This window comes from Dromaius novaehollandiae, chromosome 15 (genome assembly GCF_036370855.1).
Source record: "Dromaius novaehollandiae isolate bDroNov1 chromosome 15, bDroNov1.hap1, whole genome shotgun sequence".
NCBI lineage: Eukaryota > Metazoa > Chordata > Aves > Casuariiformes > Dromaiidae > Dromaius > Dromaius novaehollandiae.
The window spans coordinates 10,840,202-10,864,762 of record NC_088112.1 but is presented as its reverse complement, the minus strand read 5'-3'; the positions used below and the strand labels follow the sequence as shown (position 1 = coordinate 10,864,762).

The 24,561-nt window shown below is 53.8% G+C and overlaps 1 protein-coding gene across 3 annotated transcripts; it reads left to right on the top strand.

Moving 5' to 3' along the window:
• Positions 1-10,442: 10,442 nt before the first annotated feature.
• DCTN4 (dynactin subunit 4) lies at positions 10,443-24,385 on the top strand. Of its 3 annotated transcripts, none has more exons than XM_064520883.1 (14): positions 10,443-10,647; positions 12,365-12,435; positions 12,911-13,089; positions 14,020-14,063; positions 15,012-15,119; positions 15,792-15,812; positions 16,773-16,846; positions 17,181-17,293; positions 18,641-18,750; positions 19,732-19,805; positions 20,207-20,261; positions 20,747-20,854; positions 21,198-21,295; positions 22,009-24,385. In XM_064520883.1, the coding sequence occupies exons 1-14, from the start codon at positions 10,513-10,515 to the stop codon at positions 22,220-22,222; spliced, it is 1,404 nt and encodes a 467-aa protein (XP_064376953.1). In that variant the 5' UTR covers positions 10,443-10,512; the 3' UTR covers positions 22,223-24,385. The 3 variants fall into 3 exon arrangements, with proteins under 3 accessions (XP_064376953.1, XP_064376954.1, XP_064376955.1); XM_064520885.1 differs by lacking the exon at positions 10,443-10,647 and adding an exon at positions 11,128-11,235; XM_064520884.1 differs by lacking the exon at positions 15,792-15,812.
• Positions 24,386-24,561: the final 176 nt, after the last annotated feature.

Genomic DNA, 24,561 nt, shown 5'->3' with positions numbered 1-24,561 from the left:
TGGCTGTAGGTAGCCAACCCTCCGGTCGCCTCCTCGGGGCAGTGGCCGGGTTGTGCCCACAGCAGGGCAAGCCGGCTCCGGTCCCCCCCATGTGAGGGAGAGGTGCCACGGACATGGCTGGGGCTGGTGCAAGGTGGCTGCCGGCCAAAGGTGCAGAGCCTTCAGCAGCCAAAGCGGCGAGCCGCTGCCACCCAGAGCTGGCCACCCACTCCTATTTATAGCCCCCCCACTGCCACTCTGGCGGGGATGCTGGGGTCAGAGCAGGGGTGCCGCAGGACAGCGACGGCACCGCGTGGACCGGCTCCCTTCCTCGCAGCCCCAACCCCGCCGTGTGCAGGGAGAGGCTCCACTGTACCACCTACCTGGCAGCTTGTTTCCTGAAAGAATAGGAAAACCAGCCCGTTTTTCCCAGTGCCCTTTCCCCGGGGTGGTGGGTGTCCTGTCCCACAGGCTGGACCCCCAGGCTGCTCTGTGGCCTACTGCAGCGAGGCTCTGCCCCTTCCCGGCGGCGCCTGACGGGAGCAGGGAGAGGCTGTGGGGCTGAGGAGGCAGAAGCCTGTGGGGCAGCACGCAGCAGCCCGGGCGCTCCCTCCTGCTGCGGCCGCTGCCCAGGAGCAACGAGCCCAGCTCTGCCCCCATTTCTGCAGCACCGGGGGCATGTGCCAGGCCATGCCATGCTGAGCTGGGCCATGCCGAGCCATGTCGAGCTATGCCGTGTCGAGCCGTGCAGCTCAGGGGGTGGCAGGAAGGGCAGCAGGGGGACCAGGACGCCGAGGCAAGGATGCCCAGGTGCAGTGTGCTGCTCCCCCTTGTCCCTGCCCTGGGCTGAGTTTGCCCGGGCGCCCCTCTGCAAGCGGGTGGCTCTCTGGCCGCAGCGGCGAGGAGCAGAAACCCCTCGCTGAGCACGGGGGGCTGCTTGCACCCCTGCAGCAGGACAGGAAAGGCCTGAGATGAGGGGGAGTGGCGCGGTGCCTGCCCCCGCCCCGCGCCCGGGCCCCGGTCCGACGGGGTGGGGGGGCTGCACGGGCTGGCCGCCGGAGGAGCCGCCCTGCTCGCTGCTCCTCCCGCCGGCGCTCGGCCCCAGCCGGCTGCTGCCTGCGCAGATGTCTGGCAGCCGCTCGGCGTGGGAGGCAAGCGGCGCCTGCCCCTCTGGCCCGCCGCTCCCGCGCCGCCGCCGCCGCGCCGCCGGAGAAGCCTCCTGGGCCAGGGCGGCGGGCGGGCAGGGCTCGGTGCCCAGGCAGGGCCGGTGCGGCTGCCCCCGTGCTGCGCTGAGCCAGGAGCAGCCCCCAGCCGCAGGGCTCAGGAGAGCCACGGGGACGTCGCGGCCAGCCAAAGACCGAGGATAAACCAGGCTGCTGATGGCCGCGGAGCTGCTGGGAGCAGAGGGGCCCGGCGGCTTGCCAGGCTGGCACGGCAGGGCGGGAGGGCTGCAAAGGGCCCCTCGGCACAGCTGGCCGCCGGGCGCGGGCACCAGGCCAGCGGGCTGCGCCTGGGGCTCTGCGGGCGCGCGGCGCGCGGCGCTGGCACAGCCTCCGCGCCAGGGCAACCTCTGAACTTTTGTTCTAGGTGTGCAGCGGGAGGCGAAAGCAAAATAAGCGCCGGCAGGAGAGAGAGGCCCCAGCTACCGCGGTGCCGCATGCTGCCACGGCATCATTTCCCAGAAGTGCCAGGGCCACTGGCTCACTCGTACTTCCCTGACTGCCATGTCACACCGGGGCCGGTGGCCTCGTGGCTCGGCACCTCCGCGCTGGCCCCGCAGCGGGGGTGGGATGGGGGAACGGCCCCGAGCACAGCGGGTCGCCTGGCCAGCGCAGCTGGGAAAAGGCCTGGCTCTCACCCCGCAGCTGCCTGCCGCGGCTGGACCGCCCAGGCGGGGGGCACGGGGGCCTCGCCGGCCCAGCTGGTCCCAGCAGCAGGCAGGACGCCTGTGGCCGATGCCCTGGGGGAGTTTTATTGCCCTGGGCTGTGCAGTGGTGCTCACACAGGGCCATCTCGCTGCAGGAGGCTTCAGGTATCATCAGTGCAACGGGCGGTGCAGGGCAGCTGGGGGAAGGCTCCTGGCACAGGGGAGAGGGCATCAGGGAGAAGCCCCCCCATTGTGCCTCAGTTTCCCTAGCTCCTCCTTTGCCCTGGGCCCCTCCAGTGACCCGTGCTGGGGATGTCACCCTGGGACAGTCTCTAGCCGGTGTCAGTGCTGGAGCAACCTTCCTGGCAGCCCGCTGGTGCCAGTCCCTGGTGCTTTCCAGGTGCTCCTGGGCCCAGGCAGCCTGCTTTCCCAGGAGCTTTGGGGTTGAGGAGCCTGCAGTCTGCGTCCAACCCTGAGCAGCTCCCGGGACGCTGGGATCCCTCGCAGCCCAGCAGCTGGGGCACGCTGTGGCACCTCCAGGCAGCCCGGCAGCAGGCTGGCGGGGTCACCGCCGGTGGGGCAGGACGAGGGGTGCTGCTGAGGCTGCCCGCAGACTTCTGACCAGCCACAGCGTTCGCAACCCCCCTGTTTGGCAGCGATGCTGCGGCCGAGCCAGGCGCTTCCAGCCCAAGCAAGGCTCTCGGTGCTGCTCAGAAACGGGCTGGAAAATAGCATCCTGCGTCAGCACCTTCGCTGCCTCGGATGTAATCATCTGCCTCCCCGGGGAGCAGATGTCGCCTGAGTGGCTTTGCGCCAGGAGCCTCTTCCCAATGCCCTCGGGCACCTGCGAGGCCAATGCTGAATCACCTCGACTTCCGCAGCCGCTCGCCGCCGTGCCCGTCGTGGCCTCCCTGCTGTAGCCACCGGCTCTCCAGCAGGGAGAGAAAGGCATTTTTCCTCTGCAAAATGGCACGCACAGATGCTGCCTTTGACCTCTGGTCCTCTGCTGGTGACCGCCACGAAGGCTGCAGGAAGAACTGCTTATCTTACTCGGTCTTGGAAGGGGGACTGGGAGGAATTTCCAGCGCTGCAGTGTAAATCAGGCTAATTAATCCCCAACTGTCATGCTCTAAGAATGACCCAGATTTTCCTTGCTGTCCCCCCCACTGCTGCTTCGGTTTGGCTTTTTGTTAACAAGCTCTTCATTTCAGCGATTTGCAATGCCTTTCCTAGAAATATTTGCAATGGGATTGAAACTTCCCAGAAAACTCCTACCGCAGCAGGATCCCTCTCCCTCCTGCAGCTAAGGCGCTGAGCCCCAGGCCTCGGAAAGCACACGTGCGGAGTGGCCCCGGCCACCCCCCAGGATTTCACACCTCTGTGCCAGGTAAGGCCGCGGTGGTCGGCATCCCCGGGACAGGAACAGGTGCCGGGGTGCTGCTGTCGCAGGGCAGGCGGAGGGAAAGCTGAACCGGGGGGGGGGGGGGGGGGTTTGGCCCCGCCGAGCTGTAATCGACTCCAGCTGCGGCTGCGGTGACGCGCCAGGGCGGCCACGCAAGGGAGGGGGAACAATGGGAAAACAAGTCTGGTTATTTGCCTCAAGTGCTGCAACTCTGGGGGAGAAATACGACAGCTCGCCACAGAGATGGGTTTCCGGGCTGGGCGAGGAATACGCACCCGCTCCCGCCTCCAGAGAACCACCTCCCGCGCGCCGCCCGGCGTGGACACGCGTTCCCGGGGGCCACGGCTTTCCCGGCAGCCCGGCCCGGCAGGGGTGCGGGGCTCCGCGCCGCCGCAGGCCCGGGCTCTGCAGGGTAGGAAGAAGCATTTCCTCAGCACTGGAAATTTCAGGCAGCCGTGGCCGCGCTCTCTGGGGAGGGAGCTGCTTCCGGAACAGCACGTTCCCACTTCCCTGGGAATCGCTGGCCCCTCCACCCCCTCCTGACCCCACTGCCAAAAGCAAACTCGATGTTTGCTTTCCTTAATCTGGCTGCGCGTGGATGGATTTAGCTGAGTCTGGGCCACGGGGCTTCCTCCGCAGCAGGGCTGATGGCCGCTCCCCGCGGGGGAAACGTGCTTTGCACAGATGGCTGCCCACCAGCATCGCCACGGTGTTCCCCACATCCCGGCCTGATTCATCTCCTCGCTCATGGCCTTTCTCGCACTGACTCACAGGCGCCCTTTCCTCCGCAGGTCTCCTGCTGCACACGAGAGCCGGGGCAGCGCTTGAGGCTGCTCGTGAGCCTCCACCGGCCAATGCGAGGCTCGTGAGAGCAGCCATGAGAAACACCAGCCCCTCGCCTGATACCCACTGCCCGCGCCAGCGCCTCGGCGGTCGGCAGCTTTCCTGCGGCTTTCTCGGTGCCGCTGCTGCCATCACGCCTGGCTTTGGGGTCGTTTGAACCGGCTGCAAGCGCAGACCGCAGCAGGCATCTCCTTGGCCGAAGGCTCAGAGGCAGGGCAGGACTTGGGAGCCCTCGAGCCGAGGTGGTGGATAAGGTCAGCAGTTGGGCAGTTTCTAGAAGTGGGTGCGAAGCATCTTATGTCCCGCATGCGGGATTCCAGGTACCACCCGCAGCGAGGACATGACCACACAACACACGAGCAGAGTAAAATCCATTTATTTTGTAGCACAGGGCAATCTTAGGGCTTACCTGGCCCCTGCCAGTGCCTCCACCCCGCTCCCCTCCTCTGCACCAGGCTGAGCGGGGCCAGGCAGCGGGAGGGGAGGCGAGGGGTGCCCAGCCCCACGGCCCCCGCGCAAAGCAGCCTTGGGCCCTGCCCTGCGGGGTGATCTTGGCTGAAGTGGGGAGCACCCCGGGGCCAACACACTGGGCGGGCAGCGCGGAGGTCCAGGAGCTGCCTGCGCTCCTCTCCCTCGCCAGGCCGAAGGAACCAGGTGCCCTGCAATGCTTCCCTATGCTGCTAGCAGCTATCTGCTATCTAGAAAAGCTGGCACCCGCCGCGTTTCTGAGCCAGGACAGGCTTTTTCACCGATGCTTTTGGTGCAGTTTCTAAATGCACAGCCAGAAGCCACATCTCTCTCAGCTTGACTCCCCGCCGGCCCCATCAGCTCATGGCGAAACCCGGGCGGCAGGGTCGCCCCACATGAGGCCGGTGTCCCGGGCGCTGGATCGCACTGGCTCCTGCCCCGGTGGGCTCTGCGGGGCGGCCCGGCCGCAGCCCCCGTTGCCTGTTGTGTTCAGACGATGCCGTTGCGCGTGGGGTGAGTCCGTACCCGGTAGATGATGACCGCCGTGGCCGGGCAGAGCACCAAGGCCGTCATGACGAGGATGGTGGCCAGGATGATGAGGACGATGACCCAGATGTCCAGGATGTGCTTGGGGAGGGCGGCGGTGGGGCCCGTGTGGCCGGGGAGGTCCATCCTGCAGGGAGACGTGGTACGAGTGAGGCACTGGCCCCCTCCTAGCCTGCCCGTCGCCCGCCCCGCTGCTCGCCCTTTCTGCCGAGAGCATGACTCCCCTCCCGGCTGCCAGCTTCAGCCCCCTCCTCCTCCTCCTCCTCCTCCTCGCCGGTGGGCCCACCGCTGCCCCAGCCCGTCAGGGGCAGATGGGCCGTCCCAGCCGCCCCTTTCCCTCTCGCTGTTGGGGACGGCTCAGCACTGTCGCACAACCCAGCCTTAAACCCACTGGGTTTAAACCCACTGTCGGGGTGGAGAAACTTCCCCGGAGAGGGAGGAAGCACCGTCCCGACTTGCCGTCACTGCCGCAGGGCCTCTCCCCCAGCGCTGGGAGGGTCCCATTGCTGCAGACTCTGCACCAGGAAACGCCACAGCTGCATCCAGCCTCGGCTCCTTCGAGAGCAGAGGGCCTCAGTTAAGAGCTCGGGTGAGAAGACCCAGGGTTTATAGCGTGCTTTGAGGCAGCAGGAGAAGGGCCAAGGGAAAAACGCTCCCTGTTTGCTGTTGCTGCCAGCATGGAAGCTGCCGCGGCCTGGGAGCAGCTTGGTGCCTTCGACCGTGTGCACAGCCCGGCCCCTGGGGGGCCCAGGGGGGCCAAGGGGTGTTTGGGGTCTGAGATGCCCAGGAGAGCTGCTTCAGGCAGCTCTTTGGAGAACCATGGCTTCCCTGCACATCCCTGCCACGAGCTGCCTCGAGTCTCAGACTCAGGCGGACGGAAGGCACGGCCAGACCCTCCCTCAGCCCCCCCTCCCACCCAGCGGCCCTCGCTGAGTCACGGCAGCAATGGCTCAATCACCAGCACTGCTTGGGGACAACATGCTGAGAGAGGGACGTCGCCGGCTGTGCCTTTCCCCCACCGTGCCTGTCGCGGCCTCCCTCAGGGCCCTCCAGTGCCTGGGCCGGGCTGCGGGGTCCTGCAGGGCTCGGGGCTTGGCAGGAGCACCCATGGGTGCGATCCCACCATCCGCAAGGTGCTGGGGAGACCCGGGGGGGGCTCACCATTTGCAGAGGGATAATCCGGCCCAGCACCTTCCCCAAGAGCTGCCCCGGGCCAGGCTGGGCACTCGCTTTGGTGAAGGGCCGACCACAGCGGAAGCTGGGGCTGGTGCCTGGGGGATGTCCACAAAAGGCAGAAGGCCCACGCTGCTGGCAGGTCCAGGCCTGTCCAGGAGGGAGCTCGCAGGCAGGTTTCGGCTGTGGTTACAGCCGTCCCTGAGGCACCAGGGCAGCTGGGCTGGGCGAGGAGGGCACAGTCCATGTCCAGAGCTGCGCTGGGCCAGGAAGGGAGAGCACAGCCCTGGCAGCACCCGAAAAACCCATGTGAATAAAGACTGCCTGGCTAAGCTGCAGAGCATCTGGGCAGCAGATATAGCTGAGCAATTTGGCTGGAGAAGCCAAGTGACATGACCAAGGGCGTGCAGCAGCCTGTGGCGGAGGCCAGAGCTGGGCCAGGCCGCTCCCCAGGGAAGCCCTCAGTTCCTCGTTCCCTGCAGGTGAGCAGCGACCACAAGTCCTGGGGACACCCAGCTGAGCCAGGCGACGGAGCCAAAATGCTGTGGTGCTTCCAGAGTCCAGCCTGGGTCAGTGCCGAAGCCCCAGCCGGGGATGAGATGTGGCAGCCTGTCCCTTCCCTGTCCCTGGTGCACCTCAAGTTCACTGAAAGCTGCTCCCCAAAGCCCTAGGTGACAGTATTTCTGCCCCGTGCATTAGACCAAACTGTTTCAGCCATTTTGAGGCCTGTAAAAGCCAGCATTTGCGACAGCAGGGCTGCGAGCGAGCTCTCCGGCCCCAGGGCCCACGGGACAGCAAGTAGCAATGGCGGCCGGTAGCTGCGCCCCAGCCCGAGAGACGCCAGGAGCCATGGCGGGGGAACCTGCCCTTCTGCCAAAGCCTGGCCGACACGCCAAGTGGAGGCAGCAGGAGCCGAAACGCTGCTCTTGCATGCCCGTTGATGCTGGGAGAGGCCACGGCCGGGAGCGACGTCGCGTGGAGCTGAGTGCAGCCCAACTGGGTGCTATGTCTCGAGCGAGTCCCTCACCCCCTCCCCAGCCTTCATCAGCAGTGAGGGCTGGTTCCCGGCTGGAAAAATCCCGGGGCAGCTTTTGCCGCACAATTAGCAAGGTTTGTGCACTCGCTCGGCCTCCGAAGCTCAGTGGCAAAGGAGGCAGCGAAGCTTGGCAGCAAAGGCGGCAGCCGGCAGCTGCACGGCTCCTCCGTCTCTCCCCACCCAGGCAGCAGTGCAGGAACTCGGCGAGCCGGCTGCTCCCCTCGGGCACCGCAAAGCGCTCTCTGCCCCTCCCTCCCCCGGCCCCTGTCCCTTTCCCCCTGTCCTCCCTCCCCCTGTCCCCTGTCCTCTGTCCCCCCGTCCCCCGTCCCTCAGGGGAACCAGCACCCGGCCGCGGCAGGGCGCCCCGGCGCGCCCGCAGCCCCGCAGCAGCCGGAGCCGAGCATCGCGGAAACCCGGGACCGAGCACCGACGGGGGGGAAAGAAACCTCTGCCCGGAGGCGCCTCTGGTCCCGCGGGGCCGGCGGAGGTGCGGAGCGGCGCCCGCGGAGAGCCGCGGCGGGACGGCACGGGCGAGCGGCGGAGCCGAGCGGAGGGGAGCGGAGCGGAGAGCAGCGCCCGCCCCGCCGCGGCGCCTCGGCCGCCGGAGGGAGGCGGCGGGAGGCGGTGGGAGGCCGCCCCGGCGCCCAGCTCCGCCCCGGCCCCGCTGCCCTTCCTCGGCCCCGACCCGCAGCGGCGCGGGGCCCCCGCGGGGGCTGCTCGTGGCGGGTTTGGGAGAATAAAAGAGGTGGGAGGGAAGGGAAAAGGGGGGGGAGAAAAAGCGTGAGAGAGAGGGAAAGGAGAGAAAAAGAGGGAAAAGGAGGAAGGGAAAGGGTGGAAAGAAGAGGGAGAAGGAGAAAGGAGGCAAGGGAAAGGGGGAGGGAAGGAGGAAAGGATGAAGGAAGAAAGGCAAAGAAGAGAGGGAGGAAGGGAACGAAGGAAAGGGAGGAAGGGAAGAAGGGGGGGGGGGGGGAAAGGAGGACTGAAGGCAGGAAAGGCAGAAGCCCCAGATGAAGCCAGGCAGGCTGTGCTGCAGCTGCTGTGCCCTCTCCGCGGGGCAGCCCACGGCAGGCTGAGCTGGGCCCCAGGGGCTACGCTGCCACTGCTCATCGGGACCAAGAGCCTGGGCAGGAGGCCAGGCCAGGCCAAGTCGGAGGGGCTCGGGGGTTGCAGCTGGCCCGCGCGAGGCAAAGATGCACTGAGGGGACGGTTCCGAGTTTAGCAGCTTAATAAAGTGCTTTGTCCCCTGCCCACTGGGCTGATTCCAGGCTCTTCTCCCTCACTGCTTTCCCTCCTTCCTAGCAGACAGAGGAGGCGGCTCATATGCATCCACTTGCCTTGAAGGCCCGGGGCAGGAGGGAATACAGAAACACCGAGAACCTCTATAAAACCCTAGCAGCTATAAAACTGCAGCGCTGGCGGCAGCGAAGCACCACCCGCTGCTCCCCAGGGACCCGGGCAGGCTCCTTTCACAGGGAGTTGGCAGCGAGCGCCTCTGGGGAGGCTGCAGGCCTCGGCTGCTCGTGCCGGAGAGGCTGTTCCGGCTCCCGGTGGAAGATCGCACTCCGCTGGGCGATGCATGGGCAGGGAGAGCAGCCCCTATGCCCCACCAGCTCCAGAGCCAGCACGCAGCACCAGCAAGTTGCCATGCTCTGAATTATTTTCCAGTCACCTGTGTGTCCCCCAGGGAGTGGGGACATGGGCCTGGGGCACTGAAGCAAAACCGGAGCCTGCCGACCCCGGCCTGGGAAGCATTTTTCCCCACCCCAGATCTTGGGCTTCAGGTGCGGAAGTCTGCTGAGGCGCCAGGGAGCAAAGCCCATGCTCTGCTGGTGGCCCCGGGGACGTGAGGGGGAGCCAGCGGCACCGCCAGGCCTGGCGTTGCTGAGGCCATGTCGAGGCGCTGGCTTCTGCCTCTGGCTTTCTCCGAACGGCAGCGAGTCGTCCTGCTGCTGCTGGCCGTGGAGCCGCTGGGGTGGGAGCACGCCGCAATGGCCCCACGCACGGCGCCCGCCGGCTGCTGCCGTCAGATAAAAGCACATGGGGCTCCTTATCGTTTGCAGTGAAGGGAGCTCTTGGCCGGCAGTTTCCTCCGAAGCTGCTGGGTCAACGGCACTGGGGGGAGAGCCACTGGACTGGGGCCAGCGCAGCTGGCAGGGAGAACGTGCTGGGCAGGGCGGGAGCTCCGGCGGGGTTTCTAAGAGCAAAAATGCGATGGTCTACTGCTACGGACCCTGCCCTGTGGCCACAGGCCGAAGCCCGGCACCCGGAGACAGCATGTTTTTCCTGCAAATCTCACGTGACGGGGGTGTTGTTTTGCTGTGATCCAGCTGTAGTGGTGATGAGACTGGAGCAAAATCGCCTCTGGGGCAGAAAGAAAAGCTTCTCGCCTTGTGGGGCCAGAGGGCTGTTGGAGGCCGGTACTTGCCAGCCGGGTTGTTTTAGCAACTCCACACACGGAGAGCGTAACATTTAATATAAAAGTTTACTTTGAAGACGTTTGATGTTACAGGGGATGTTTGATTTAGCAGAGTGACACAGCAATATACCGAAATCACAGTACGAGTGTATCCACCAGCAAAACAGCGGTCGCAATACCCAGCTGCAGCACGATGCCAGCGTGGCTGCCACCACCGGGCTCTGCCGCACACCCGCCGCCCCAGCGCTGGGTGGCCCCCACACCGGGAAGCAGCGCCTGGGCTGAGGCCAGCTCGAGTCCGCTGCTCTCTCCGAAACCCCTTTGGCAGCTGCGGAGGTTTTGCGCCCTGCGCCGGGCTGAGCCACACGTGCACCCACCGTGAGCAGGCGGAAAGTATCTCCAGCCAACACCACCCGTTGCTGCTGGAGGACGGGCTGCATCAGACAGCACCAAAAGACGCAAGCAACAGGTACAGCCATCCCTTACAGTGCCCGGGCTGCTAGGGGCCTGCTGGTGATGCACAGCCGCTGCACATGCTGCAAAGACCATGCAAGGGCCATGCACCGCCGTTGCACGGACTGCACGGGCCCCCAGGCCATGCACTGCCGTTGCACGGGCCGTGCACGGCGGCGGCGCGGGCTGCAAGGCGCACGCGGCGCCGCAGGGGTTAATCGCCCCCGGTCACGTGGCCGCGCGTACCACGTGGTCCGGGGGCGGGGGCGCGGCTGCCTGGTCACGTGGGGGCGCGGCGCGGCGCGGCGCTGCCGCCATCCTCTGCCAAGATGGCGTCGCTGCTGCAGTCGGAGCGCGTGCTGTACCTGGTGCGCGGCGAGAAGGAGCTCCGCGCGCCGCTCTCGCAGCTCTACTTCTGCCGCTACTGCAGCGAGCTCCGCTCCCTGGAGTGCGTCTCTCACGAGGTAACGGCAGCGGCCTGGCCGCGCCGCGCCCCGAGCCCGGGGGAGGCCCGCGGCCCCCTCCCCGCGCGCCGATTGGGCGGGTCACTTGCCGCTTAACGGCTGGCCGCCTCGCCGTTGGTCGGTGGCTCGGCAAGGGGCGGGCGCGCGACGCCCGCGGAGAGCGGAGTGACTGGCCGCGGCCGGGGGAGGGGGCGGTGCCTCGCCTTGGATTGGCTCCTCGCTCCTGTCTGTCTGCGGAGCTCGGCCTGTGATTGGCTGAGGCGCGCATGACGGGGGGGCTGCCTGGAGAGGTGTCCTGGCCTGGGAGGGTAGCAGCCCCCCGCTCCCTCGCCCCATAGGGCCTCCCCGGGGCGGGGTGGGGGGCGAGCGGGGCCCGGTCGCCTCCCAGGGGTGGGAAGGGCCCTGTGGGGGCTTCGCCATCACCCGCAGGCCGTGCGGGCTGGCTGGGCCCGGGCCCTGGCGCGAGCGCGGGGCTGGAGCTGTGGGGGGCCTGTGCCTTTCCCTGACTCATAGCTGGTGTCTTGCGAGGGAGGAGAGCTGCTCTCGGAAAGGCGACGAGGACTTGGCTAAGACTTGCTAAATGTGGTGGTGTGTAAAGCACTGTACTAAAACAATAGGAAATTATCCATTTTTAGAAGTCAGCAGACTGGAGTCTGAGAACATTTTACCTGTTTCAAGAATGAAGTCAGGGTTGAGAATATTTCATGTTGATTTATTTTCACCTGGATAAGCTTTTTCCCTAAGTTTACGTAGTCACTGTGGTTTTTCAGATCCTTTTTGGTAAGGGGGATTTGGTCTTTGGCCATGAATAGTTTGATGCAAGAGCAGATTTAACCTCTTCATCCCTGAGTTTTAGATTATGATCAGGCTGAGGTGATGGTCTGCTGACACTTGGGGCCCACCAGGATCAGTACTTTTGTGCAAAACAGCACACAGGCAAGCCTGGGGCCATTTATGTGACTTGTCTGGTGGCCTTAATAAAATTGGCTTTAAAAAAAAAAAGATTTCATGAAAGTCTGGTTGAATTAAGAAGTAACCATAAACTCAAAAAGTATTAAAAAGCAATGACAGAGCAATCCAATACTCAGATGAGATATCTTTTAGCAAACCCTAAAAACTCTGAATAGTAGAAAACAGCTTTGTAACCAGGGTGCATATTTCATAAATTCTCTGTAGTGGGCCAAGTCTAGTCATTGTGCATTGCCATGTTTAATAATAATAAGCTTGCTTTCCTTTTCAAGAATGGGACAAATATTGTTTTAATTGACAAGATTAGTTTGTGATATCAGACAGATACAAAATACTTTTTGAAATGTGTTATTTTCTGGCCAGTGTAGGTACAAGGGCAAAATAAAGTTAGTTATAAAATGATCAAATGGGAAATAGCATGTTAAAATCTGTTGTTCAATCTGAAAAAATTATCTTTTGGTAACTGCAAAAGGTCAGTACCCAGTAATTATTTTTGTATTTACTAGGCTGAGCAATTCAATCTTTTTTTGACTTAAGAAACCTTCTGATTTAAGATATTAGATTTTTTTTGCTGAGGCTGGCTAAGATTTCGGATATCAAGAAATGTCCCAAAACTTCGGTGACTTCATGTTGCTGTTGCCAGACACGAAGCCTCGTTAAGTTGTGTGGCAGAGTTGCAGGCTATTGTCAATGTGCTGTGTAGACAAATTTATGCCAGGAAGTCTAATGTGACTATGTTGTTCATCAGGTGGACTCTCACTACTGCCCCAGTTGCCTGGAAAATATGCCATCAGCTGAAGCCAAGCTGAAAAAGAATAGGTAAAGTTGCTGTAGCTTTTTTAAGTCAAACAAACTATTTTAAATAGCTCTTTTCCTACTTTATCGACACCTGCCCATCTGTATATTCCGTAGGGTTTGACTTCTTGAAACTCTCTCCAAAAATTTTGTCACTCTGTTACTTTTCATTTTGTTTTGGGGAATGAGTATGTCTTTCTGTGATGTATCATGTGCTCTTGACATTCTAGTTTTTTTGGTGACCTGCTTTCATATTACAAACAATAAGCTTTTGTATCAGCCAGTACTTCTTAACTATTGGCGTCCTCACGTTGACTCTGAACTCCTGTTGTTCCCGTTGATGGCTTTGTTGCCGTTCTTCCCTAGTGTTGTTGAGTAAGATGAAAAGGTCTGTTGGTTTAGTCCTGATTTGCATGTTGGGAGTGTTTTCTTAGGCCTGTGGGCTGCATTAGGACTGGGATCCTTGTCAGACCACTGTCTCGGGCCTTCCTCTTTGCAGATGTGCTAACTGCTTTGACTGCCCCTGCTGCATGCACACTCTCTCCACCCGGGCCACTAGCATTCCTGCTCCACTCCCTGATGACCCAGCCAAAACTACCATGAAGAAAGCGTATTACTTGGCCTGTGGATTTTGCCGCTGGACTTCCCGAGATGTGGGCATGGCAGATAAATCTGTTGGTAAGTGACAGTCAAAGCCAGAAGACTGAGTAATGGCAGGAGCAAAATATATGTTTCAAAGATAACAGATAACCAAACTAGTTTCCAGGCATGTAATGTATGTAGTATCTGCCTAGGTTTTGAGTCAGAGTTGGAAATTCACAGCAAAATGGATTGTCACTGAGCTTTCATCTGAAGGGCTAGGATGAGGTAGTGGAACATCTGGCCCAGTTCCATGCTCACGTTATCTGACTAGTGAGAAAGCTGTCAAACTGTTGGCTTTTTTAGTTGGTGTGCAGTCCTCACAGTGAGTGAGAGCTTGTTTGTGTACTTTTAGAGCCTTTGAAGCTGCTGAGTCTGACAGCATAAAAATATAATTTATTTTCTGTCACTTTTGTTCATTTATAGTTGGAAAAGGCTTATTTCAAAGTTGTTAGTGTTTGTACTTTGTTTCTCTCTTCATGATAGCGCAGGAACAAAGCTTTTATCTCTCGTTGGTGTATAAGACATGCAGAAAATATCTGTTGGGCTCCAGTAATGGAGCTGCGTAGACCCAAGCAGGTAACTTTTTGACTTCCAGTGTTCACATGATTGAGACTTCTAGCTGAAGATGCAGGGATGTGGGCACCTAGTAATAGGGGAGTATTCCTGTGAACTCATGTATGTGCTGCTAAAGTCACTCCTACATGCTATTCTGAGTATGTCTCAAACAGAAGTTCTTTTTTAAAAAAACAAAAGCTGGTGAAGCTACTTCTGCCAAACCTGCCTGTGAAAAGCTTCAAAGATGCATGTTTGTGCAGATACGAACTTCAAGAATTGTTGTGATAAGTGTAGCAAAAATAGGGGATGTCATATTTCATGACTAAGACCAAGACAGCTGTGCATTAGATGCAGTTTCTGTGTGGAATCTGGAAATTCTCTTGAAGACTTTGTCCTTTCTTTCTTGTACAGCTAGTGGCGGCTGGCAGGAGCCGGAGAATCCTCACACACAGAGGGTAAGTGAAGGGGAAGGCCATGCTTAGGCCCAGGTGGCATCAGCCAGAAGGAGCTGTTAGAGGTGCTGTTCTCTCCAGATAAGTTTTTCTGCATCTGTGTAATCCTTCAGATACCAGTTCTAGAATGTAATCTCTATCTTGACTGAATTCAGTGGAAAGAAAGCCTCTTAGAGGCTCTCCCATGGATGTCACAGTATAAATAGTATCCCCTTTTCAGAACACACTCAGTTCGAAACATCCCATGTAATAATGCTGTTAAAATGACACTGATGGGCATGCTGTATGTGTATTTTTTAGGGAAACTTGGGGAAGGCTGCTAATGGAAAGTGCCGTTAGTCTTTGACAGAGCACATCTGATTTTGCTTTATTGGTCTTCATTTGAAATTTTGTACGCGGAAATCAAGTTCTGGAGCATGTAGCCTGCATTGGAAGATTCAAAGGCTGAATCTAAAAGGAGCAGTCCATTTGACATGTTTCCTTCGTATGGACAAAAGCTGTTTTTTTGTCAAGAGTATCTGTAGGATCTGGAAAACAGAAAAGTGTCTTTACTCCCCTTGTCTGTCACCAGTAGGGCTCTATAGTAAACGTGATCAGTCCCAGGGGGAAAAAGATGCTGTTTGCTCCACCAGTCTAAACTGCTGGTTTTCGGCTATACCACGTTACCCTCTGGAGTCAGGGCAAATGTGTGAACAAAGTTTGTTACTTAATTGCAGATGGAGAATTGGTCTCTGTGATAGGCCTTATTCCCAGAGGAGACTGAATTGTTATCCACATTGTGGTAAAATGCTAAGACGTGCAGGCTTCTTTGATGTGTATTTTTCAAAATACAGCTAGTAATAGGTTCAAACAAGTAGCAGGAACATGAGCTTGTTAACAAATGAATATCACTAGCTGGTGCTTTTTTTTTTTCCCCGCCCCACTGGGTGTCTGTTCCTGTTCTGCCTCCAGATTAACAAACTGGTTGAGTACTACCAGCAGTTGGCACAGAAAGAGAAGATTGAGCGGGATCGGAAGAAGCTGGTGCGACGCCGAAACTACATGCCACTGGCCTTTTCGGTGAGCTGGCAGTGCGGTGCTCTCAGAGGAGGAAGTGTGAAGCGCAACAGCCTCAGCTTGAAAGATTATATTGATGGTAGCATGTTTGGGCTGCTCAGCCTCTTTTGTTGAGAAGGAAATAAGCTAGGGCCCTTGGGTTTCTTTGGGAACAAACAGCTTTACACCCATTACTGTGTGTGATATTGCTTTTCTCTCTCTAACAGTCCCCTCTGAAAAAGCCAGAGGAGTTTATTCTTGCCATACAAGGCAGTATGTTATCAGCAGTGAAATGCACTGCAACTGTGCCATTCTGGTGATCTAAGACTTATTTTCCATACTGCATCTGTATGAGGGAGGTAAGGTGGCTCCTACCTGCAACAAGAAGACATTCAGGATACCAGTACTAGCGCTTTCTCAGGACAGTTGCATACTGCTGTTCAGTAACAGACCAGGATTGTCCTGCACTTGCTTTCTGTGAAGTATTAACTGAAGTTAACCCTAACAATTGATTGTGGCCTGAACAACATGTTTACTCTAACTGTCAGTTAAATGCTTACTTCATTTAGCTGGGTGACTCTGCATATGCTTGCTACCTCTCAATTAACTGTGCCTGCTCTGTGCCCTTGCTCACGTCTTATGGCTGCATTTTTTGTCTCCGTTGCTACCTGCTGCTATTTTGGGGGCTGTCCACAGCAACACACTATACACGTAGTGGTAAGTCTTTTCACAGTTTCTGCTGGTGTTAAAGCTCTCGTAGTACCAATCGAAGGGCAGTAGCATATCTTATTCTTCGCCTTGCCTCAGGGGCTTTGGCTTGGATGTGCCTAGAACAAATGCATCTGAAGTCCTAACTAGTCAGAAAGTAACATTTGTAACAAAAATTGTATTTTATTACTTTACAAACAGTGCATCGCCTTTGGGCATGTAATGTACACTTGGAAAACGGTGTTTCACAAAGCTCGGCTGAGACATAGCCGTCTATCTACATGAGGTAAATGACACCAATGTTAGTCTTCTGATCCTTGGAAAATTGCCAGGGTAGGCTGATTCTTAGATTTCTTATTTGGTGAGAATTCTGGTTCTTCAGATGGGCCCAGAAGGAAGATTTCTGCCTTGAAACATCCTGCATTGAGTTAAGCTGTGGAAGGGTAGCTCAGCTATTCTTGCCAATTGGTGGTGCCTGGAGAGAGAGCGTTAGACTTTTAGGTAACAAGACCTATAGGAAGCTGAACCTGAAGCTGCACTCTGTCTTCTCCACTTCTAGTGGTGCTGCAGAGCAGTTCAGATGGGAGCATAACCACTTCAACCCAGTTCTTTAGTCAGCTGAACTCCCATTCTGCACCACTTGACATGCAATTGCTTGGAAGAGAAGATCAAGTGAGAACATGTTAGTTGTGCAGGTTTGTGGTTTAAGGAAAGAACAAAAACTCTGAGCACTAGCCACATACATCTGTCTCTCCCAGTCTGCAGTGTGGTGGTAATTGTTTTCTCCTTACTAACAGTTTGATGAGAAAAAAAATCTGAGAAACATTGAATACCATTCCCTTTTTGCTTTCCTTTGCTTGTCTCCCTATGCTTGTTGTGCAATCCAGAGGATGTGTTTGCAGTAGGTGGTCTTGGCCTGATGGAAAGCAGATCTGAAGCTGACAGTACTTTTTTTTTTTTTTTCTGTAGGACAAATATGGCCTGGGAACCCGGCTTCAGCGCCAGCGATCTGGAGCTCCTATCAGCGCTCTCGCGGGACTCTCGTGAGTTTCAGGTTTGGGATCATATTTGTGGGCGGGATAGGAGATATTGGCAAGAGAACAGTAAAGCGACTCCAGAATGATGATGAACTATGTCCTGGTAGTACTGAAAGGTGCTTTTGTTTTTCGAGAGCTGGAGAGGTGTCAAATCCATGCCCACCTCTGTGGGCAGCTCCAGATATGCAGGCTCCTCAAAGAAACAAGTTACTGTTCATCTCTTTGTATACTTACCATTGTCTTGCTGTCCAAGCTCTTGCTGTCTTCTGTGGTATTAAACAGTTACTGATGTTGCAGCATGCCTTTTTTAATGACTAAGTTGTCCCTCCTCTTGCTTCAGTCTGAAAGAAGGAGAGGACCAAAAGGAGATCAAGATTGAGCCAGCTGATGCAGTAGAAGAGGTGGAACCCCTTCCTGAAGATTACTACACAAGACCAATCAATCTGACAGAAGGTAACACCTTAATATTCTGTCACTCTTCGCGCTTGCATTCTATAACATGGGCAGTGTTTGGAAACTTGCTGTTGGGGTTCATGATGTTCCATTGTTTTAGTACACTTTCTACTGGGATTGAAATGTTGTGTTGATGTTAATAAAGTGGTGTGAAATTTGTGACTGTTTAAATGGTAATTCTGATTGTAGCTAAGCTTCATGTTATACAGGGAAAGCTCAGAGCTAAAGAAGTTGCATCTATTTAGTGTTGTTTCATTTTATTGCTGACCTTAATTTCTCTGCATGTGAAGTGCTGACTTTAGGCTGGAGAAAAGATCTAACAGTCTTGTTTCCTGATGTTATTTGAAAAAGGAATTGGCTGTACTGCTGGGGGATTGGCACATTAACAATATGCCATTGTTAGGAAACAATAGTGCATTATTTTGGCATTGGTTTGAAACAGCTTGCATACACATGTGAGTTATTTAGCTAGCTCATGATCTAATCAAATATTGTAAATTGACCAAGGAAACTTGGGAATGAATAGTGTAAAACCACGGGTGCAATGTGGACTTCCTGTTGAGGTGTCTCTAAGTAAGGGCAGATGTTCTCTGCAGGCCTACAAAGCCCACCAGTGTTAAAGGTTTGGGGAAAGGGATAGGTCCTCTTAGTCACCTTTCCTCATGAGACTCCATCAGTGTGAAAATAGGCTGGTAAAGAAGAGAACTTTAATGGTTCTCCACCATAAGGGAAAGGCTGTCAAGTGGCTCACTGCCTGCTAGACAGTAGGGAGTCCGTGGGGAGCCTGTTTTTTGGGAGAAACCCTTGGAAAGTGTGGGTTCTGGAGTTCCCTGTCTCAGGTATTACGTAGTTACTAACTGTACACCAGTCTGAGTGATAGGAACTCCTTGCTCAGAAGTGATATATTCCACTTGGACAGTGGCCAGCTGTGAGGGTAACAAAGTTACAATATCTGCTTTGCCTTTAGGGAAAAAGAATTTATTTTCTAGATGGATACAAAATGCTGTTTCCTTTCCAGATGAGCTTTGCCTAGAGATTAGGGTACTTTGTTTCTTTGGGGTAGTAGACTACACTACACTGATGTTGTGCTACTGTTACCATGCCTGGTTAGGGGAGCCCTTTGTAGGCCCCTATCCTTGCATTCATGCATTTCTAGAAACACCCATATCTGTCAGTGATTTCTGAATTACTGGCAGCTGCAAATGAAGTTAAGTTTATTAGAGAATGTAACATGCTTGCACTTAGTACACTGCATGTTTGCCCTTAGTGCAGTCCCTATATATAATCTGGCTTGAATTTCAATGCTGCAGTAAGACATGAATTTGGTCTTGCTTTCTGTGTACCAAGTGACGACTCTGCGTCAGCGTCTGCTGCAGCCTGACTTCCAGCCAATCTGCGCTTCCCAGCTCTACCCACGCCATAAGCACCTCCTGATCAAACGTTCGCTTCGCTGTCGGGTAGGTAATTAAATACAAAAATAGGAGCTTTTTTTCCAGGCTCACAGATTCTGGATTGTAGGAAATGGGCTGTGTATTCTTTTTTAAAAGGAACTGTTCAAATGCTGTTGAAAGTTCTCAACCAGGGTATTAGTAAAAGCAGCAGGAGAGCAGCATCTTTGACATGTGATGGAGAGTGTAAAATGGGCCACATTGTCAAAGATGCATAAAGATACAAAGGTGGATTTGCAGAAGGGTCTGCAAGATCTGCCTAGGTGAAGAATCTTATTGCAGAAATCAGTAGGATGTTGCCAGTACAGTTAGCATTATAAAATTTCTGCTGTTACTGAAGACAAAAATTATGTCAGCAAACACAGAAAAAAGAGAGACAGTGCAGAATACAGACGATGTCCTTAGAATGTTGACAGAATATTTCAGAGAAAAAAAGCAGAGAGCTGAAGAATGAAGACAGGCAAATATCACATCCAAGTTCTCCTGTTGGCTTACTGGATGATCTTCAACAAGCCACTTTCTCTGTGAAACAAGGATATTGTTCATCTACTTTCCAGAGCAATAGAGTAATATTCTTAAGTATTTAAGATGGAGAACACTTTGGAAGTGCAGAGAATTTTCTCAGAAATAAGTAGTCACAGGCTGAACCTGTATTTGAAGAGTAGTGGGGTTTTTTTTGCTGCTGCTGTTCTGGAGTGTGAGTCAAAAAGCTGCAGGTATCTTTTGCCTTTCTCCCGCTACAGTCATTGAATGTCTAAGTATTTTTAAGCCTGGTCCTAAATCTTGTGTTTCTGCAATTGTGCTGATAGTGCTGGATATGATCTTTTCAAAGTATCAATAACTTGACACAGCCACCTCTAGGCTGCTTTTATGTGCTGTGCTAGGAGCTGGTAAATACTGTGGCTATCAGCATTCTGCTTGCAGCTCCGATTCTTCAGTGTGTGACTACACCCTGTCTTTCAGTGCTGATTAAAATATCTTTGCCTCTAGAAATGTGAACATAACCTGAGCAAACCAGAATTCAATCCAACATCTATCAAATTCAAGATCCAGCTGGTTGCTGTGTAAGTAAGATATGGGGATAGGGGAGAACAGCTGCCTGCCAATTAGTTAAAGCCTTATTTTCATTCCTTCTGTGCTCTTGATTTGATCTCTCAGGCACAATCAGTTTTTAATATTTTGCTCAACTGTAGTAAGTTTTGCTTTGTGATCTAATAAAAGGTTTGCTGAGGGTTTGAGCTGTTTGAAAAAGGCACTACATGCTGGTCTAGCCTCACCCAATAGCAGGAGTTGATAGGTTTGGCTTTGTATAGAAAAAGGACACTTCATCTGTCTGTTTAACGTAAGCCTAGCTTTAATAGCATTAAACAAGTTAGCTGAATGTCTGTGTGCTTCTGCTTTAAAGAGGCAAGTTACAGACAGCAGCACAGTTCATCTCGGTGATTTTACTTTGTTGTTCTTGTAGTAACTATATCCCTGAAGTGAGAATCATGTCTATTCCTAACCTGCGCTACATGAAGGTCAGTACTTTTTTCCAGAAACCTCTTAGGGTGAGACACAGCTGAGACGTGTGGATTTGGGACCTTTTAAAAAAGATTTATGTGGTGTAATGCTTGTTTCTCGAGGACTTTGCTCATTTCATTCATCACAGAGGGTGCAGGGGTTAAGGGGGTGGTGAGAATAACACTAAATGTACTTGTCACTCTGCGTGCATAGACTACACTGCAATATGACTTGGGGCATCACAGGCACATGCTAGTATGTCAGGAATAAAAGCTACTGAGTGGAGGTCTGGGCTGGATTCCTAAGGTGTGTATTTCTAATATTAAGAAAGTGCTGCAAGGCTTTACTATCTTTCTTACGGGTTGGGGGTTTTCATCACTCCCTTGAGTATACATGATGCAAGTTCTGTAAGTGACTGGTCAACACATTCAAAAGGTGGAAGTAAGAGTAAAACAGATTTTTAGAATAACTGCTTCTTGAACTGTTTCCTCAATCTCCTCAGGAGAGTCAAGTTCTTCTGACTCTGACCAATCCCGTGGAGAACATCACACATGTCACACTGCTGGAGTGCGAGGAGGGAGACCCTGATGATATCAACAGTACTGCCAAGGTATTGCGCCCTCCTGCTGTACAAACCCAGGCCTTTTCCAAGGCTCCCCACTTCCATTTATCCACCGAAGCACATTTTCCTTGGTGGCTTAAATGACTGTCGCCAACATAAATGTCATTGTCAGATAGTAAAATATTTTGAATGTTTCTGTTCATTGACATCCAGAACCCAAAGGAGAAATATAGAGAGGCCACTTTACTGGTGGTGTGGGAGCCAGAATTGACCAGAGTGGGGGAAAAACAGAGGATGACTCACTTCTCTGTTAAGCAGCCCTCAGAAGGGAAGGGCTCTCTCCTGCTTGCAGTGTGGATGATGGGCCTCCTCTCTCTGTGCTCTGTTTTAGGTAGCAGTTCCTCCCAAGGAGCTTATTCTGGCTGGCAAAGATGCTGCAGCAGAATATGATGAGCTGGCAGAGCCTCAAGACTTCCAGGATGACCCTGAGTGAGTGTTGTATTCCTTGTGTCCATCCTGTCCCTAAAACAACTGGCACTTCAGCCAAGTAGCTTACTGTCTTTCTGTCTGTCTAAAGCATGCTTTTTGTTTTGTTTTTTGTCAGAGATTAGAAATGCAAATTTATCTTTTCTGTTTGTGGTTTGGACTATTCAAGAAATATTTGTTTCCTTTGAGGCAGGGTGTGCTGTTATAGCAGCTGGGTTATAGGTAGTAGTACTGATTCTCTCAAGGAATGCCCTGTGAAATCTTTTCCCTTGCAAGCACAAGGTTCACAGCAGTGGTGTGAACTACACAGTACTACTGTGTGCTACACAGAGGTCCCTTCAGTCTTCAAAATGAAAGAAGTTCTGCAGCCTCTTATAGAGCTACTTCAGTTATATCATGGCCCATCTCTATTGCACAACTGGGTATGTTAACTTCTGTGGCTAAGGCAGACTTGTTCCGTGTGATGGATGTGTAAACAGCTGCTAGCCTAAAGGGAAGTATGCACATTCTGATCATGAGGCAGGAGGGACTGTGGGGCCCTCCAGGAAGAAAGCAGCAGGGAGTAAGCTACAGACTGGAGGAATTGTTCTTACTGGGCAGATTCAGCCCACAGACTGTAAACTGAGCATCTCTTATGGTATCAGAACAAATCTTTGCAAAACAATTGTTTGAGAACTTGGCTGAGCCAATGTCCTCTTTTTTTTTCTGCCCTGCAGCATTATTGCCTTCAGAAAAGCCAATAAGGTAGGAGTTTTCATCAAGGTCACTCCACAGAAAGAGGAGGGTGAAGTGACCGTGAGTTTTAAGATGAAGCATGAGTTTAAAAACCTTGCTGCTCCAATCCGGCCCAGTGAGGAAAGCGATCAGAGCTCTGAAGTCATCTGGCTCACCCATCACGTGGAGCTCAGCCTTGGTCCGGTGCTCCCATAAATGCTCCTGACACCTGCATCCCAAAGGCTGGCCACAGGATAGACTGTCACAGTAGAAGACTGCACCCTGGTGAGAAGTTCTGCAAGAGATCCTCTGTGATGTGTGGATGTGGGCCAGGGACTCCAGCCAAGCCACAAGGAGGAAGCTGCATGGATGTGGGCGAGGGTACCATGTTTTTGGATGATTTGTTCTTCTCCCTCCTCTTATCGTAGTGTCCACTAACTACCACTCTGTTTCCCCACACCACTATGTGCTAGTTTAACTTACAGCACTTGTTTCAGCACAGAGAAAGATCTAGCTTTCTCCAGATCTGCACTACACCTAGCTGAATTTTTCTTTATCAACAGAAAAGAACCTGTATTGGTCTTTTTCTTCATCATGTCATTCCACAAAGCTAATGTTGCATACTCAGTTATGGAATTCTTCTTTTCCACACAGAGCTATGCCCTTCCTGAGAAGACATTTTAGGAGGTGACCATGTCTGCTGCATTACAGTCAAGTCTCTCTTGCAGCCAGATGGTTTTTTTTTTTTCTGGTTCCTCATAGGATCCTTCAAATACGTGTGTGGGACTCAAAGGTACAACTCTTGTTATGAAAAAAACACTTTGGCCTGTGTAGCTTGCTTGGCCAAGGTGATAAATCTGTCTTCACAAAGGAAGTGATCACTTTGCCTTTAAACTGAAAACATAGTATACTGTATTGTTCATGGATTTGACTGGCAACCAGTCCCACCATAAGCAAGATGGATTTGATAGCGTGATGCTTTACAAATTGGGAATCAGATTCTGATATAGTTCTTTACTGAGTCAAGGATGTTTCTGCGAGGCTGCCTGGCAGTCTTCATATCAATAAAATTGTGTTAATGGGGATAGCAACCAGAGAGTATGAAACTTGGAGAGTTTAGTCCAGTGTACATAAAACTCCAAGGGGTGTTCAAGTTCATGCTCAGTCTTTTTCCTGTTACAGCAGGGTGGGGAAAAATGTAAAGGAGGAAAGACTGTTACTCTATAACTAGCATATATTCTACCATTATAAAAAGATAACTCGTCCATGGTGTATCCAGGGTGTAATTTGGCTATAGTCCAAGCTAAAACTGGTAACTAAGAGCAGTGTACCCATGACACTGGATACCAATAGCTACAATAGTGTAGTGCAGGCAGGCAAGATACCTCTTCCTGCTGGGACTTCAGTTGCATTCCTAAATCAGTCATTAACCTTTGTTAAACATTTCTGATAGTCTTTAATATGCTGGTGATATTGGGAAGGGCTGAAATACCAGCCAGTTACGATTTTATTGCTTGAGACTTAAGACAGGGTTCTGCCAGTCTAATGTTGCAAAGCATCTGTATGAGAGGAAGGGATTATGCTGCCTCCTCTCCTAGTGAGGTGATGATGCAGCAACTACAGCTTGGTGCGCCTAAAAATACGTCTCACCTAAAGCAAGAAAACTGCCTGTGGGTGTCCAGAGTGATGGATTTGACAGCTCTGCAAGGGAAGCATGCCTTATCTCCCCATTGTGCAATGGGTCTTAAAGCAGCGAGGTTTCCTGTTTACAGGTTTGCGTAGGCTATACACAGACATACAGCATGAGTTTAAGAAGTGTAGTTTATATTTATTCTTAATGTATAGTGTTAGTGTCTGCTGCTGTTTTACCTTTCAAGATAACAAAACAGTTAAGCTTTGGCCATGAGTTCTCTTCATTAGCCAAATAGCTGGCACCCCTTGCAACACTGAGGACAAGCAGGCTTTGGGAGGAGCTGTTGGCTGCTGGGCCCTGCTGAACTGCACCTAGTGCTCCCTCTGGTAAAGGAGGAATTTGAAATTGGGATTTTGTTGTGTTCGGTGGGTCCTTTGGCTGTTATTTATGTTATAGGAAAATAAGATATACTTGTGGGCTCTGAGTCGCTAGTTTGAAAACTAAAGGGTGCGTTGACTTTTTTTTTCTCTTTTGAATGGTTTAACTAGTCTGGTGCATTTTCTTCCCCCTTTAGATGCTTATAGGAACTAGGAATAGCATTCGCTGTGTCCTTGTGTCTGTCTGTGCAGAAGTGCCTGGCCGCGCTCTGCCTCCATCAGTGTCTGCCCCTTACTGACGGGCACCTGTGTTGCCTTATCGCTTAATTTCATGTAGTGGACTTCAATAAAGCAAAGTTGGCTCTCTGCTGCTTTTGCCCTGATGCTGCTCACTCTGCGCTTGGGAAAAAAGGGCCTAGCTCTACCCCCCCCCCCCCCCCCCCCCCCGTCCTGTGTAATGGGCCCGCCCGCCCTGGCTTCCCCCGCCCTCCGTAGTGGGCCGGTCCCCACGCTCACATCTCTTCGACCGGTTCGCGGTGCCTAGA